General features: G+C 47.7%; 5 protein-coding genes across 8 annotated transcripts; 3 read left to right on the top strand and 2 right to left on the bottom strand.

The window, feature by feature from the left end:
• Positions 1–130: 130 nt before the first annotated feature.
• On the bottom strand, positions 131–9,541 carry gmfb (glia maturation factor, beta). Of its 3 annotated transcripts, none has more exons than XM_077731982.1 (8): positions 9,463–9,541; positions 9,165–9,239; positions 6,165–6,224; positions 2,228–2,324; positions 1,750–1,799; positions 1,537–1,669; positions 1,378–1,451; positions 131–1,292 (listed from the first exon to the last, which is right to left on the bottom strand). In XM_077731982.1, coding segments are annotated over exons 4-8 (330 nt in total). In that variant the 5' UTR covers positions 2,229–2,324; positions 6,165–6,224; positions 9,165–9,239; positions 9,463–9,541; the 3' UTR covers positions 131–1,220. The 3 variants fall into 3 exon arrangements, with proteins under 3 accessions (XP_077588108.1, XP_077588106.1, XP_077588107.1); XM_077731980.1 differs by lacking the exon at positions 9,463–9,541 and adding an exon at positions 9,318–9,356; XM_077731981.1 differs by lacking the exons at positions 6,165–6,224; positions 9,165–9,239; positions 9,463–9,541 and adding an exon at positions 3,617–3,752.
• Positions 4,396–7,674, top strand: LOC144206812 (uncharacterized). Of its 2 annotated transcripts, XM_077731984.1 has the most exons (3): positions 4,396–4,691; positions 6,646–6,760; positions 6,873–7,674. In XM_077731984.1, the coding sequence occupies exons 2-3, from the start codon at positions 6,668–6,670 to the stop codon at positions 7,197–7,199; spliced, it is 420 nt and encodes a 139-aa protein (XP_077588110.1). In that variant the 5' UTR covers positions 4,396–4,691; positions 6,646–6,667; the 3' UTR covers positions 7,200–7,674. The 2 variants fall into 2 exon arrangements, with proteins under 2 accessions (XP_077588110.1, XP_077588111.1); XM_077731985.1 differs by lacking the exon at positions 4,396–4,691 and having other exon boundaries at positions 5,558–6,760.
• LOC144206808 (rab GTPase-activating protein 1-like) lies at positions 8,107–11,367 on the top strand. Its single transcript, XM_077731977.1, has 8 exons — positions 8,107–8,425; positions 8,711–8,797; positions 9,900–10,010; positions 10,079–10,183; positions 10,254–10,337; positions 10,408–10,479; positions 10,593–10,853; positions 10,933–11,367. The coding sequence occupies exons 1-8, from the start codon at positions 8,315–8,317 to the stop codon at positions 11,092–11,094; spliced, it is 993 nt and encodes a 330-aa protein (XP_077588103.1). The 5' UTR covers positions 8,107–8,314; the 3' UTR covers positions 11,095–11,367.
• A 281-nt stretch (positions 11,368–11,648) lies between these two features.
• Positions 11,649–13,467, top strand: ebi3 (Epstein-Barr virus induced 3). The gene is made up of 6 exons (XM_077731339.1): positions 11,649–11,787; positions 12,140–12,245; positions 12,334–12,403; positions 12,497–12,617; positions 12,715–12,878; positions 12,982–13,467. The coding sequence occupies exons 1-6, from the start codon at positions 11,715–11,717 to the stop codon at positions 13,138–13,140; spliced, it is 693 nt and encodes a 230-aa protein (XP_077587465.1). The 5' UTR covers positions 11,649–11,714; the 3' UTR covers positions 13,141–13,467.
• On the bottom strand, positions 13,235–15,203 carry odf3l2a (outer dense fiber of sperm tails 3-like 2a). The gene is made up of 5 exons (XM_077731341.1): positions 14,825–15,203; positions 14,622–14,732; positions 14,250–14,372; positions 14,049–14,187; positions 13,235–13,957 (listed from the first exon to the last, which is right to left on the bottom strand). Exons 1-5 carry the CDS (start codon positions 14,868–14,870, stop codon positions 13,612–13,614), a joined length of 765 nt encoding a protein of 254 aa, XP_077587467.1. The 5' UTR covers positions 14,871–15,203; the 3' UTR covers positions 13,235–13,611.
• Positions 15,204–15,452: the final 249 nt, after the last annotated feature.

The following is a 15,452-nucleotide window of genomic DNA, read 5'->3' as shown; positions in this document are numbered from 1 at the left end:
GCCACGTGTGCAACATACCGCCATCTTGCGGCGCTATTGCATCATCGGTTCATGTGTAATACATACAGTAGTAACTAGGAATGTTATTGCACTTAACAAACCGTAAAAAAATAGGGCATAGAGAATCGACTTTCACATTGCCTACAATTTTATTTGGACAATGGGAGACCAGACACCTTTTTATAATAAAGTACAGAATGGAAAATACAAATACAGTACTGTATCTCAAGTTTCACTGTCATTTTCAACTTTTTTTTTTTAACCATTGGGAAAAAAAATCAGGACAAACACTACCAGAGCACACACTATCACTATAAGAATATGGAGTGGAGCACTTCTATCAGCTTAAACTTAACTTTTAAAAGACGCAATTGTAACCAGTGAGCAAAAAAAAAAATCACAGCAGTTTAAAAAAAATGTGCTGAACTTGCCTATTATTATTATTTAAATGTTACAGTGTTCCCAAAAGCAGATGACACCATTTTTGGAAAAAAAAGTGCAATCCAAGAAGATAACTGGCACAAAAAAAAAAACATTCAGAGACTGGCCACCCTGTTTAAATCTTTTCCCAATGGAACATTCCAAATATTGCCTGTGCCATTCCTCACTTTCCGTACGACATTCATCAAAAACGACAAGCGATTCAGAGTTATTTGAAAAATCAAAAAAAGCACAGGCTCATCCAGCAAAGTAATTCCCAGCAAGACTGCTTATAAATTGTCCAGTTTGGAATGTTTTCGAGATGAACGAGAGGTAACCTAGCAACGTGACTATCACATTAAAGTGGCCGTCTGAAAAATTATATGCAGAATTGCATGCTAATGAGGTACAAGTATAATGATTAGCACATTTGACACCTGTTGAGTATTTACCGGGCAGGGGCTCCTGGCTTCGGATATTTCTCTTATGGCCTTTCCCATCATCTGGCAGGATGTTTGTTTTAACGCAAAAAAAAAGAAAGCAAGTACATTAGGGTTGTTCCAGAATTGGAGGATGTTGAATGAGGCAGCCTAAAAAATGTGAAGTCATCCGCTGCCATTGACGGCCGTGGACGTCCAAAACGGATTTGACCGTCCATGGCCGTCAACAATTGGCTGTCGGCCTTCCCGCGTGGCAATAACCCCCGCAAACATTTGCGCCAGCGAGGAGCCTAAAAAAAGACGGGAAGTGGTAAACGCTATTCAAACCGGGATTTTCAAAATAAGACAAGGTGGTCCCGCTTAACGGAAAAAGCGCAATTTCTCCCGCAGCCATTCCTCCGTCAGGTCCTCCGTGTTGCGGATTTCAAACACCTGCCATGGCAAAGGTTGGACTTTTAAAAAGGGCCATCCCTAAGGTACACATCTGTCGGACGTGGCCATTTTTGCGCTCACCCACCTTGGTCATTTGAGTGGTGTGCACCAGCTTGTTTTTACTGCCCGCGTACATCATCTGCTGCTCCGGTCGGCAACCTGTCCCAAAAAGGTGCGGACGCGATCGGTCGGTAAGTGGCGGCGGCGGCGGGGAAGGGTCGCCAAAGGTAAGCCGACTACGCACCCACGGGGCTGGAGAAGATGAAGCAGAGCGGATAGGACACGCGCCCGTCGTCGTGCTGGTATTTGTAGCTGTAGACCACAAATCGGGGCTGTCTCTCCGGGAGCTCGTCCTTCAGGTCGTCCAGAGAAATGTCCTGGAAGAGCGCCAAAAGGTCACCAGAATAGGTCGGCCGCGCTCCGACAAAACCAAAAATGGGACAATCCCACGACGTACCTCGTGTTCTTCCTCCAGGATCACCAGCTGTTTCTCTTTATCGATCTTCACTGGGGGGGAGAAATGTTCAGAGAAAATGTTTCAAAAATATTGCAAGACAAGAAATAATACAAAAACTGTTGTTCACAACAACAACAAAAAATTGATAAGCTTGGTTGTTGTTTTTTTTGACTGATTATTTGTGCCCTTGGTGGTGAAGCTTTAACTCTCATTCCACCCCCCCCCCCCCCCAAAATGAAGATTTGAGTCCAGATTTAAAGTGCTTGCCTCAACTGGGCGAGCCATCTTCCCAGCACAGCGCCATTGGCAAGATGGCCGCCAAGGCAAGTGGAGGCTTACGATTTAAAGGCCGAGAGTGACCCACTTTTGTCAAACGCCGGCGGATTTTGACAGATCAGCCGCAACGTTTGGTCAAAATCCCCCCCCCCCCAAACGGGGGAGAAAAATAAGGCCGGAGGAAGTCGGGCCGGAAACTCACTGACGATGGCGGCATTGTTTGTTTCCTTGCGGAGACGGAACTTCTTCAACTTGGCCACCAGATCTTCATCCACGTCACACACTTCCAGTGTCTCGCTCTGAGTAGAAACAAACAAAATAACAACATTAGTATAGTGTTTTTTTTCCACTGACCAACCCCTAAATTTGGCATGGAACCCCTCACAAACTAGGCCAAAAAGATGATTTTAGTCATTTTACAGCTGTTGTTTTTTTTAAATAAATGAACTCCTCTGCAATTGCTAAACACTCCGTTTGGCCGAACTAAAAGGTGACGGTTGAATGCCGGCCAGCCCAGGCCAAAGCCTCTTTGGGCAGCGGTCGGAGCCAACTGAAAAGCACGTCCGTGTCACGTCGCCAGCGCGTTGCATAAGTGGACGGCACGCAGATATACGACGGCTCCTTCAAAGTCTGCCTTGTGCCATTCCACATTCCTCAACAGATGGCCGCGGGGGCTACGGGGAAGGGAGGGAGGGAGGGAGGGGGGCGGGATTTCTAGCAGCTTGGAGAAGATCCATCCGAGATTTGCCAGACTTCAGCGCAAGTGACACAATAGGAAGCGCAAAAATGAGGAAGCGCCGTGACAACAGATGCTGCTTTCCGCTTTGGTGCTTCAGGAAGACAGCAAGAAGACTAACTTAGCTCCAAGCTCCTTTCACATTCCTCTCTTTGATTGTGGTGACACTTTTAAAAAGCATCCTGACAACAAAAAGGAGGAGAACCTGTGGAATAATAGATGGTGGGATGTGTTGAAGCATTTGCAGGGCGTACGCAGCATAAAGTTTCCCTACGCATACCGGAAAAGGGCTACAGTCTCTTTCAGAATAAGAGAAGTGATGAATACACAAACTGTTTTGTGTCCATAACACAAGACTACCGAATGACAATCGTGGATAACATAACACATTCAAGAGTTGAATTAACAACATTAGCATTATCAGCAAAATTAAGCAGATTTTTTTTTGCATTTACAAATAATTTCCCGTGTTATAAAGCTTAATTTTAACATTTTTCATTATTTTGGTGCTCGAAATAGAAAGGCATTAGTTGTTGCTCATAGAAAGCAGAGGAAATTAGCTTTGTTTGTGAAAAGCGAAGCAACATATTAAAACGGGAAAGTCAATTTACTATAGTCTAAAACTCGGAACCCCTCTCTATTCATTTAATTTTGATAACCCACCGGATACAGGTTTTCAAAGTTCCACTTGGCTTGACGCTAGCGGGTGGAATGGCTAACAAGCTAACACTAGCAAACCAACGGTCGTACGTTTCCTCCCGCGACCGAAAACTTTACATTAACCACCACAGGTTATAAAAAAGACGAAATAAAATTCGGCGTTAACTCTCCTGGTGACACAAACAACATACTGACCATTTTTGTCAAAAGAGTTGAAGGTACGGAGACGTGACAGGGAGCAGCTCACTCAGTACGGCAGGGACGCGTTCAATGTTTTTTTTTTTTTAACTTCACATCAGCTTGTGACTGCTTTGGCCAATCAGGAACAAGCAATCCTCTTTCGAAACGTCATCTGTTTATACTCATTTTTTTCTTTTTTTATCATTAAATCATCGCATATTTCAAAGACTCGACAAAACAAAGACATGCTGGGGAATAATTATAATTGAATATATAAGATAATATTACCCTTATTGATTATAGTCATTTATCAGAAGTTTAAACTGACAATGTGTTTTTTTTCCTGAGTGTAGTATATTGCTTGTAAATTCTAACCGAGGATGCAAACACAATGTACATATTCATTTGTTTGGTGTTATCTTTATTCGTTTGTATTCTCATGACTACGGTACTTCAATTGTAGATTAAGGATTAAAAAGATAAAAACTCTTGGTCAAAGAGCGCTTTACGCGTCCGCCTCACAGTTCTGAGGCCGAGGGTTCAATCCCCGGTGGGTTTATGACCTTCCTATGTGGAGTTTGCATGTTCTCGCCAGCCTGTGTGGCTTTTCTCCGGGTACATCCCTAAAACACACATGCTAGGCTAGCTGCCGTTAAGTTACGTTTCCAGGCCACAGAAAATACAGCGGCTATCCGGATTTGGCTCGCGAGCCGCCACTTCGGGAAGCTGGCGATTGGCGCCGCCTCTATTCCAGCATCCCGCTTTACGCCCCGCCCCCCGGGAACACCGGGATCCAGCTGTGCGAGTATCCACCGCCGGCCGGGGAGCGGCGCGCGCGGGGTGGCATCCATGCCGAGGAGGCGCCACTTTGAGCCGGCCTGCCGCCGCCGCCGTCACCGCCACCGCCGGCAGATGATGATGAGGAGGAGGAGGAGTCCCCCAGTTTTCCCCCGCATCCTCGCCACCTCTCGGCACTGAAGCGGCGGGGGAAGACGACGGTGGATGCGGCGTGGGCTGATGACCGCGTAAAAGCTCCAGGCTTGTGCGGAAGAAACCAAATGGGTTGCAAAGATTGATTTTGTGTCAAAAGGTAAGGTACTACGTCTTGTCTTATCTTACCTTACCTTGGCTTTGCGCAAATGCTTGAGCCGCAGCAAAACACAGCCGGGGAGCATCCAGTATTTGCGCAAAACTTTGTCTGAAAAACAGACCTTTTACATGGGCGTTGCTCATTTTGAATTCATATTGCTTCCTCGACTTTTAGCCAGGCTTTTTTTTCCCCTTTAATCAAATCATTTCTTCATTTTACAAATACATAGTATCAAAATGGACAAATTCATACCCACCTTTTGCATTTCAATCCATTTATTTGATGAATTGCAAAAAGATTTGTGGAAAATGTACACGCGCTAGCTAGCCCAATGATGGCTGGTAATAGGCTCCAGCACCCCTGCGAACATCTGCAGATCAGAAAAAAAGGCATTGAATATAGTCGGCATATAGCCTATAGTGTAAGAGTGCCATTTTGAGACTTTAGCGAAATTAAAAATGGGCTTTATGGATGCCTAAGGAAGCTATAGTAGCGTGAAAAAAGATTTTGAAAGCAGAATGTCAGCCATTTGAAAGCAACGTTGTGATGGTGGCCGCCGCCACCGCCGCCACCGCCGCCCACTGAAGCGCGCGCACGGCGAATGTTGCCTTGATTTTTCCACTACTTTGAAAAGCATCCCCCGCTTTAAGTGGCGATCCTCTTGTTCTGTCCAAATTGGCCCCCTGATGGAAAAATACTGTCGGCGGGAACATGGCGTGAATAATTGAGGCCCGCCAGCCTTTAAAATTGCAAAGCGGCGGCGGCGGCGACCAGTCGTGCCTTTTCCTACTTCTCGTCTCCTATCGTCATTTCAAAATGGACTGTCATAGTAGATAAACTGTTTAAATGACCCGGAGAAAACATGCAAACTCCACACAATTAGGACCCTCCTGGGATCTAACCCTCGACCCCAAAACTGTGGGCCCGACGCGCTATCCACTCGTCCACCGCCTTAAAAAAGGGACCTACTTTTCCTCATTTGAGTCTTTTATATGACATAAAAACTCGCATTTTGAAGACTGTTGGTGAAATACATTGGCCGCCGCTCCCATTTAACCAAATTTTGATTTGTCTTTAAGGGCAAAATGTGCCTTTTCCGCCAGCCGGGCTGGTTGCCTGGCAACCAGCCAAAAGCGGCCAACCAAAGTCCTGAAACTAATGACACCTCTGCGCTATAAATAGCCCAGCGTCAAGCCTCTTCACCTCTGCAATTATCGCACCGTGACATCATTGCCACTCAACTGGCTCGAGAAGCTTGCGGCACGGTGGTAAAGTGGTTAGCGTGTGCCCCGCCGCTCCGGCGTCGTGGGTTCGATCCCGACACCAAATTAAGATTAGAATTCGAAGCTACTGACGTGATTTAGTCATTTTTTGAAGTGAATGCCATTCCGGTTGCCAGCACTTTGGACTCGGCTAACCTCATTTTGGAAAAGGGCGCACATTTGAGAGAGGGGTGTGTAGACTTTTTGTTACCTGAACCTTGAACGTCAGCGTTGGCCAAACATCAGGGACTTCGGCGAGCCGGCTCTCGTCCTCAAGCACGGGAAAGAGAAGAAGAAAAAGAAGTCTCACTGGTGCTTTTAAACACATTAGTGCGGACTGTTTATGACACGGGACTTGAGCCCGCGCGCACACACACACACGTTGCATACAAGTCGTGTTTATTCTTTGCTCACTTGAATGTTCATAGCGCGGAAAGAATCATTGCACTTGAAACAAAGTCATGCAAACAAACAAACATGCACTATGTTTGACCCACTGCACAATATGTTAATGAGCCACATTTGTTTGGCTCTAGAAATCTCTTTTTGGACCTTTTTTTGGGGCGGCCGCCGACGTCAATGGACGCCCAATCCATTTTGAATGGTGGGGGCCAAAAATGAAGGAGCAAATGAGGGAATATTGAAGTAAAAAAGCACGTGTGTTTGTTCCAATTTTTGTTCTTGTGGCGCAGCGTTTGATGGAGAAGCGGACGAATGTCCGCCGGAACCATCGTGATTGCGGGAGGAATTCTGGCCGGGGTCATTCTGCTCTGCATTGTTGCGCTGCTCTGTTACTGCCGACTGCAGGTGAGAGGGCCACAAATTCATCACAATGTATATTTGGAAATGTGCTTTTAAAGCATTTTTTTTTTTTAAAGCCAAACAAGCATTGGTTTTTCCCACTGATTTGTGCGCGCAGTATTACTGCTGCAAGAGGAAAGAGCGGGCCCCGGCGCTAGCCCCGGCGCAAGCCCCGGCGCTAGCCCCGGCGCTAGCCCCGCCCTCGGAACCGCTCCCCGACCCGCTGTCCCACTTCCCGTGCGACACGTGCGACGCGCTGGCCAACGACGGCGTCGTCCCCGTGGCCGTGGGGCCCCCGCCGGGCGCCCGCTCGCCGTACGGCCGGCGGGCCGCCCCACAGACCCTCAACGGGGGCGAGCGGCTTGGCTTCCACACCTACTACGAGAGTCCTCTGGGCCACGTGTCGGCGGGGTCCCCGCCCAGGCCCTACAGCACCGATGTGTGACCCTTTGACCCCGGACCACAGACACGGCCAACGGTTGATGCCGTAACCCCACCCTTGACAAAACTGAACATGAGGGCTAAGCATTTAGTTTTAGTTTTTTACCTAAAAGCAAAATGACTCTGTTTTATTCCCACGTCGGCCGCCATGCCGTGCACGTTTTGTGTTTTGGGCATTTTCCCCTTTACAGACACAAAGTCCTATATTTTGATATGCTCTATATAAAGGAGAGTGTTGTTATGCCACAAAGTCAACTTTTTAATATTGTTAAACACCATGCATGTAGTGGATGTCAAAGTGACATTTAGCCCAGGCTCTACTTTCTCTTTCACATGTCATTGAAGTTTTGGTCAAAATGAAGAGTTTGGTTGGATTGTGATATTCTTTCTTTCTTTCTTTCTCATCGGAAGGAAAATCAGGAAGTGATGGCTGTTGTGGAATGACAGGCAGAAAAATAAAACATGCTATGACCAAAGCACCTTTTGTGTTGACGTCAAATTCAGAAAAAGGCATTTTGGAAATGTATGGCCTTTCAAATCATTGAACTCTTTCATGGACACTTTCATAAATCATCTAAAATGATATACTTAGCATTTTAGTGGCCATCGCCAAATACACGCGGGCAACAATAAGATTCACTCGGATGTTAAATGGGCTCCACAAAAAAAAAATGTCTGACATGATTGAAATACATTTTTGTTAAATGATTATTATTAGGCTCACCTATGAAAAATGAGCAGAAATGACAAAAAGTGACTCAGCATAAAACAAATATATCGCCTATGGACAAAATCATGACGCCAACCCGATCAAAACAGGCAAAATGGGCGTGTCCCCAAATAAGCTTGGGGTAATTTCCTGCTCGACCGCCCGCCCGGCCAAGACGTCTCGTCCCGCAGGTTATGTCAGATTCTCCGCCACCACCACAAAACGGGGGATGAACGGATGATCCGGCAAACAAAAGTAGCAAGTGGAATGGGTGGGTGTGTCCCCGATTCCTTTCACGCGCGTCCTACATAAAGCCGGCAAATCTCTGTCGGAACACTGGCTTGTGGACCGCCGCTTTTGGATCGGCTAGGATTTGGTTTGATCGGGGTGCTGAGGGGGCAAAGGTCAAGATGATGCAAGAGCTCTCCGTCACCTTATCCTGCGACGCTGGGACGGTGGAGCAAATGAGCGAAGAGGAAATTCTGGCCTGTCTGGTGGCCGAAAACGGACCGCGCTTCCCGGTAACCTAGCCAAATTTTGACTTGGCCGTTCCTCAAATGCTGTATTCGGTCGGGTGGGAGGCCGGAATGCTAAAGTTGGGATGCTCGCCGAGTGGGTTTTGCGCGTCAGATAGGTGAATTTGAATTTTGACCAGGGAGTGTGAAGGCAAAACAAAGACCGGAATGACGTCATGAGACTGCGAGATTGGAGTGGTAATATGACAAGAATCAAGCCATAAGTCGAGAGAAAAACGTCATACAGATCATGATAAAGTAACGATAACTTCGACTGGCTCCCACCCTCAGGAGGTCCCCACCAAGAAAGCCAAACTGAGAGAAAGCCGACTTCAATTGATGGACGACGAGGCGGAAAACCCACTCGACAAATGCCAGGTGAGGGAAAAAAATTCAAGCTTACTTGGGTGGAAAAAAGTGCTGAGAATGTCCAATTGTTTTCCTTTTCCCCATCAAGCCTTGAAAATTGAAATGAAATGACATCCGTCCTACCAAGGGTTAAAATGACGTATTTACTTGAAAAGCACTTCAAACTATCCTAAGCAACTCCAGTTAACTTAAAAAGTGGTGTTTAAATGTAAATGTTTTTGTTACCCATAAAAACTGCATAGACAAGCTATTATGTCAACTACTTGTCTGTTGGTTGTTGTTATTGCGCACTTCATGGTGGGGCTTTAAATCTCTCATAATACAACTTGTATAATGACAACAACAAAAACATTGAATTCAAATGAATGACACTTACCTTTCTTTCACTTAATGTTGAACGTAAACTACTTGGTGGCTCAAAGTTTCCTGCAGTTTTGCCATGCCGCAAAACCTTAATAAATGAGACATAAACGAAGTTTAGAAACTAAACACACGTGACGTGCTACATAACAAATGAAGCTAAGCTAACCTCATGGTTGCCTGCTATAAACATAAACTTTGCGCATTCCTGGTCACCCAACACAATGACAACAATTCACTTTCACATTGACGCATCATAATGAGATCATTTTCACACTTTTACGGCATATTACAACATCATACGATGAAGTTACCTTGCTTAGCTAGCCAAAAGTTGGCAAAGGGAAAGTGAGTAGCTCTCGTTCCCACTTGTAAACTACTCTCGCGAGAAATAAACAAACCACTCACTTATTATTTTGCCAACGAAATATTGCACAGAGTGAACTTGCACTAACAGTCAACAACAAAAAATATTCGTCCTTAATCAAAATAAAACGTGACTTTCATACAAGAGCCGTTGTAATGACACAACAGTTGACTTGGGACAATGGTGTCAAACCTGCGGCCCGCGAGGCAGAAGTGGCCCCATTTTGGGTTCGATCTGGCCCGAGGGGTTGTTTTGCCCGACGGACACTTTTTTTAGCTCATTCAAACAGATTGAAATGTTTTGCATTGTTTAGTTTTGACAAAACCAAATGTTTGTGAGTCAACTGGACATTGTCCAATTTTCTATTTGTTCTTTCAACTGCAGATGGAGAACCGCCGTCTTCAGCAGACCAGCCTTCGACTGGAGCAGGAGAACGACAGTTTGGCTCACAGGCTTATCACCAGCAAAGTGGCCCTGAGGAACGCCCTGGATAAAGTAGCTCTTCCTTCACTCCAGCGCTCTTCTCCATACATTTTGGAAATGTTTCAACGTTTGCTGGCTAGGCGGAGGACAGCGTGGAGGTGCTGACCGCCGATCTGTTGATGACCCGACGTGAACTGCAGGCCACCGAGGAGGAGAAGCGAGGGAAGGAGGAGGAGGCCGTCATGGTAGCTCTTCGTCAACTTCTTTTTTTTTTGGAGTTCTTTTAAAAGATACTAACTCGCCGGCACTTCCAAGTTGAAGGAAGTGTTGCGGCGGGAGCTGCAAGGCGCCGAGCAGGAGGTCAAGCGCTCGTCGGTCATCATCGCCGACTACAAACAGGTACAAATGGGCGCGTCCGTGTGGACGGACGGGTCACGTGACCTGACCGGAATCTTCTCCGTCCGTTCAGATCTGTAGCCAGCTGACCGCCCGTCTGGAGAAGCAACAGGACGCCCACTCGCAGGAGGTCCGCTCCCTCCAGGTCACTCCATATTTCTCCGTGCTTTCTGTTTAACTAAATATACCCACAATGCACTTGGCCAAAAGTGCCGTAGATCTCCATGTTGTCATTTCTGGAACTTTTTGCTTTTGCAGAGCACTTTAAAAGCCTGCCCACGTTGTTCCGGCACCACGGTGGCGAAGGAATGCGCAGAAGAGCCAGGAAGCCGGGAAGAAGAGGAGTCGGAGGCGGGCGTCCCGGAGTGGGAGCAACTGCGCCCCGAGGGCACCCCCACGGCGGCGGAAGTCAGGCGGAGGGATCGGGAGGAGGCCTCCCTCAAGGCGCAGATGAGGCAGCTGGAGAAGGAGCTGGCTCAGACCAAGCTGCGGGTGGTGGAGGCCAACTGCAAGATCCAGGTGAACCAGCTAAAATGCTACCTACCTCTGGGCCTATAACGGGCTTTTGAAAGAGGGCCTGACGGGTTGCGGACCACAGGAACTGGAGCACGAGAGGGGAATCCTGGCCAACGACCTGCAGGACGCCAAGAACAACTGGATCAGCAAAGCCTTCACCTCGCTGCGCACCTCCACCACCGAAGGAGGCCCCAATGGATGGAAACTGTCGTGGCCCCACAAAGACGGCCGAGAAAAGCTGTGACGCTAGAGGGCGTCGCTGAGCGAGTCCACCAGCTGATGACGTCAGCTTTGTCATTTTCACTGGGTCCGAAATTTGACTTTCACGTGTCTGTGTGTGTGTGTGTGTGTGTGTGTGTGTGTGTGTGTGTGTGTCTAAAAAGAGATGAAAAGTGGGTGCCAATATTTTTACAAGAGGTATTTTTGTGGCTTTTGTTTAAAGAATCAATTCAATATATTTCTAAAGAAAGGGCTTTATTTTTCCATATACTACTATAAATAAAAACAAATAAAACCAGTTCTCAGTTCAATTTTTTTTTTAAATTCACAACCTTTCAGTAACTAGACAATGACGCTGAGACTAACTAGAATAGGCTCCGGCACCCCCCAACCCAGAAAATGTTGATAATATCTTTGCAGTAAACAAGGCCGGTTGGCGTTGGCGCGTGTTTTTTCGTGAATTACGAAAAACGTGTATTTATACGAGGGGGGGAAAGCCAGATGACCGAAACAAAGATTCCGAGCGACGTCAGAAACGCCCGCTGCTTTCTCAGCCAGAGTTTCGGCGGCGCTTCCTCTTTTGCTTTCGCTTGCGGACGCTTCTTAAGGCGCCTTCTTCCACACACTTGCTCATTTCATTTCAACATGACTGCTGCTGCACGCTATTGGATTCTTCTGGTTTTGGTGGTCGCCGGCGTCGATGGAGCCACATTCGCCGGTGAGTAGCACGTGACGGCCATTTTTTCCAATTGGCGACTCTTCAAAGATCATTTGGGGGTCTGTTTACAAATACAACTTAAAAGGTCACCCAAAAAAAGGCCAATTATTTAAATGACTTTTTTTTGTCTGTTGGCTTTGTCAAAAATGTTAATTTGGTGTAAAAAAAAAGTCATATTCAGAGCAATGCTGCTGGTTCCGTGCTGCTAATGGAGCATTTGGGAGTTGATTGGGATTTTTTTTGACATGAGAAACGACTCAAAAGGAAATACATTCAATAAATAAATAATTTAGGATCTAATAAAGTCAATGTCATTGAATTAATTGAATGAATAATTGATTTCCTAAATTAGCTGCTCCAGATATTCACTGTTGGTGCGCGAGTTACCCGAACGTGACGTTTTGCTCGTGGGCTGAACCCTCCAATGTATCACCTCTGAGCTACACTGCCTCCTACAGGTACAAGTTTGTCATTACAACAACATAAGTTCTAACTGTGCTTCTATTCGTATAAAATGACGTTTTTTATTTTATTTTGTTTTTTCAGTGAGAGACGTCAGCCGTCAATCAGCAAACCTTGCCACCTCACGCCACCTTCATCCTCCTCTTCAGAGCGGGTATGGCTTCCAACTGCCCTTGACAACCACAGACGTCCAATCAATGCAAACGGGAGAACTGTAGAATCAAGTTTCTATTTCTTTTTTTTCCAGCTTTGGCACTGTCACCTGCCCAACTTAAAGCTTCTGACCGATTACATCCTGAACGTGAGCACGCTGTGGTCTACGGGAAAAAGTAGCTCTCACCTCAGCAGCTTCATGCTGGAAGATATCGGTCAGTGACTTATCGACGTATTCACCTAAAATAAACGATTTCAACCCGTAAGTCAAGACGACAACGCTCAACCGTGACGTGTTCCCGCCGTCCGCAGTGAAACCCGACCCCCCCGTGGACGTCAAGGTGTCCCCCCACCACGACAAGAGGGTGTCCATGGAGTGGTCGCCGCCCCCGACGTGGTCTAACCTGGACATGGCGCCGCTCAAATACCAGATCAAGTACCAGTGGGAGCACAGGGGTCAAGCCAAGTCTGTTAGCGTACGTAGCCACACATTTTTGGGGCACCTAAAGCCCTCTAGGACGGATTTTGGTGATTCCCCCATTGAGCAAAACCCTGTCCTTGGTCTGGTGTTTCCCACAGATGGGTCCCTTGGAGAGATCCAGCGTGGAGCTGAGGGGTCTGAGACCAGGGAGGGAGTACACCTTCGAGGTGTGCGCTCAGGACCTGCTGGGCCTGGGACAGTGCAGTCGCTGGAGCCGGCCCGTCAGCGCCATTTTGCCCGCCAGTAAAACCTTGTGAGGCGTCTCGCAGTCAACTACTGATAGCCTCCAGCTGGTGTAAATAGCCGCATGCTATCACGTTACTCCTGATGACCAGATAAAGCTAGCTACTCAGCTGCTGCTAGCTTTGTACTCCACTCATGTTCCAGCTAATATTTCGGTTCCATTTTTTTGTTGTTTTTTAGATGAACTAAAAGAAACTATCTTTTGATATATATTTATTAAAGCGTTTTTGCACTCCTACCTACACAATGTATTTGATTCCCGATGAAATGTCATTGTAAATCCTTTTTCAAAATGGAGAACCACCACATTCTCTGCGGAGGATAAAGACCTTAAGGCCTAACTACTCTTACGATCATTTGTATTCACTGGCTATTCTTTTTAGTTCATTTCACTGGTGAAATAGGGTGAAAGAGAGCAAAGTTTTTTGGGGAAATGAGGCCTTTAAGGCCTCAATGGTTTTCTCCACGCATCCAGCGCCAATCCATCAGTGCACCAAGTCCAAGACGAGCGGCGTGACAAACTCCGAGTGGCGCACCCCCATGCTGAAGGAGGGGGCCCGGCGGAGGTGGGCCGCCGAGCCCTCCGGCCGGTAGGCCCCCGGCCCCGGGGTCCCCGAGGGGCAGACGGGCCTCCTGGTCCGACTCTGCATGGAGAAGGAGGGCTGGCGCCGCAGGTAGACGTCCGGGGCCGTGCTGTCGTACCTGCCCGGGCCGGGGCTCCGGGCCAGGTCCTCCGAGGGCCCCCCCGGCTCCCGACGGGCCGACATGCTGTAGCTGAGCCCGGACCGCTTGTTGGGGACCCGTCTGCCCGTCAGCTCGGGAAGCGCGTAGCTGCCCGATCAAAAAGGACACCAAAAAAGGTCCGTCTCGGGCGGTAAAATTTTTAAAAAAGGAACAACCCAATACACGGGGAGAGAGAAACCTGTTAGGCGCCGGCACCGCGTCCGGGCGATAGCGTGCGGCGGCCCCCATGGTGTAGGCGGGCGGGCGGCGATGAGCGCTGAGGGGCGGGGCCTTCTCCGGACTGTAGGCCCCCGGCCCGGGGGTCAGGAACTTGTCCACTGCCGTCCGAGGATGGATAAACGGCGTCAAAATGGCCATCTGAATGCCTTTTTCATCTCACCTTTGCTGACGATGCGCCTCCCTCGGCCCAGCATGGAAAAAGCGGGCGTTTCCATTCGCCCGAAGCGCGTCACCTGGGCGCCCACGTGGTATCGGGGTCCCGGGCTGGAGTCCACGCCCACCACTGCCAGTCACCGTCGGGAATTGAAAAGGGCGTCAAAGGCCAACCGTAGCGATGAGGAAGGGTTCCGAAACACGCAAGCCCGGGAAATACAATGTGGTTTGTGTGTGGGCCTGGCAGTCTTGACCTTCACCTCAATGAATAACGTTGAAAATGTCCAAGCACTGCCACTACTAAAGCTTAGCATTTGAGTTTACATGTAAAATGTTGAGGGAGGGTTAGAAGCTATGACATTTTGGAGAGCGTACTTACTGGCGCTGCTCATTCGGGTGCGGAAGGTGTAGGCGGGGCCCGTGGCCTTGGTCACGTCGTGGTTAACGTAGCCTAGCGTCGGAGGAAGGGCGTAGCAGCCTGGGCCCGGGCCTGATCACACAAAAAAAAAAAAAAAATTAAAAAAAAATCACTATCACCAATCACCCATTTCATCCAATCACATTTTTGCTAAACCTACTGACCTCTGTGTCTTGCAGAGATGGGCGGGCGTTTCTTGGCTTCTTCCATCCCCCGACTAGTCTTTTTTTTTTTTAACTTCTAAGGTGACGGTGTGGAGGTGGTAGCCTCGACCACACCCACTTTTCAAAGAAAGTGTGAGAAAGGACGCGTCCAATGGTCAAAAGACGACGATTCGGTTCCGAGTTGCATTGGCGTGGCGTTCCGTAACTAACGGCGTCTCACTTCCGCCGCCATCAAATATTTACAATCTATTGAGTGTTGTGTTGCAGGCCTGGACGCAAAAGCGGGCCTGGGGAAACTATTGGACAGTAAGGCCACACGCCAATCCGTAAAGAGGAAAGCTTTCCTCAATACTAGCGGCGCACCAGTGCAATCAGTGGATTGGCGTCAGCTGCTGCTCATTTCAGCACATCCCCCGATGCTTCAACTTTTGTCTGCGGAACAAAAATGTGTACCCACAGCAGCCCTTGACATATTGTCCATTGGGATTTTTTTTCTTCTGGTTTCTCACTTTTATTTTTATTTTTTTTACTATTTATATATTTTTCAACGTAATCCCTTATAATATATTCCCTGAAAATGCATGTATGAATTGTAATTTTTTAAAATCTTGACTTTGAGAACACAAAG

The sequence above is a fragment of the Stigmatopora nigra genome, chromosome 13 (assembly GCF_051989575.1).
Source record: "Stigmatopora nigra isolate UIUO_SnigA chromosome 13, RoL_Snig_1.1, whole genome shotgun sequence".
In the NCBI taxonomy this organism is placed as follows: domain Eukaryota; kingdom Metazoa; phylum Chordata; class Actinopteri; order Syngnathiformes; family Syngnathidae; genus Stigmatopora; species Stigmatopora nigra.
Note: the sequence above shows the minus strand (reverse complement) of the source record. Positions and strands in the feature narration are given on the sequence as shown.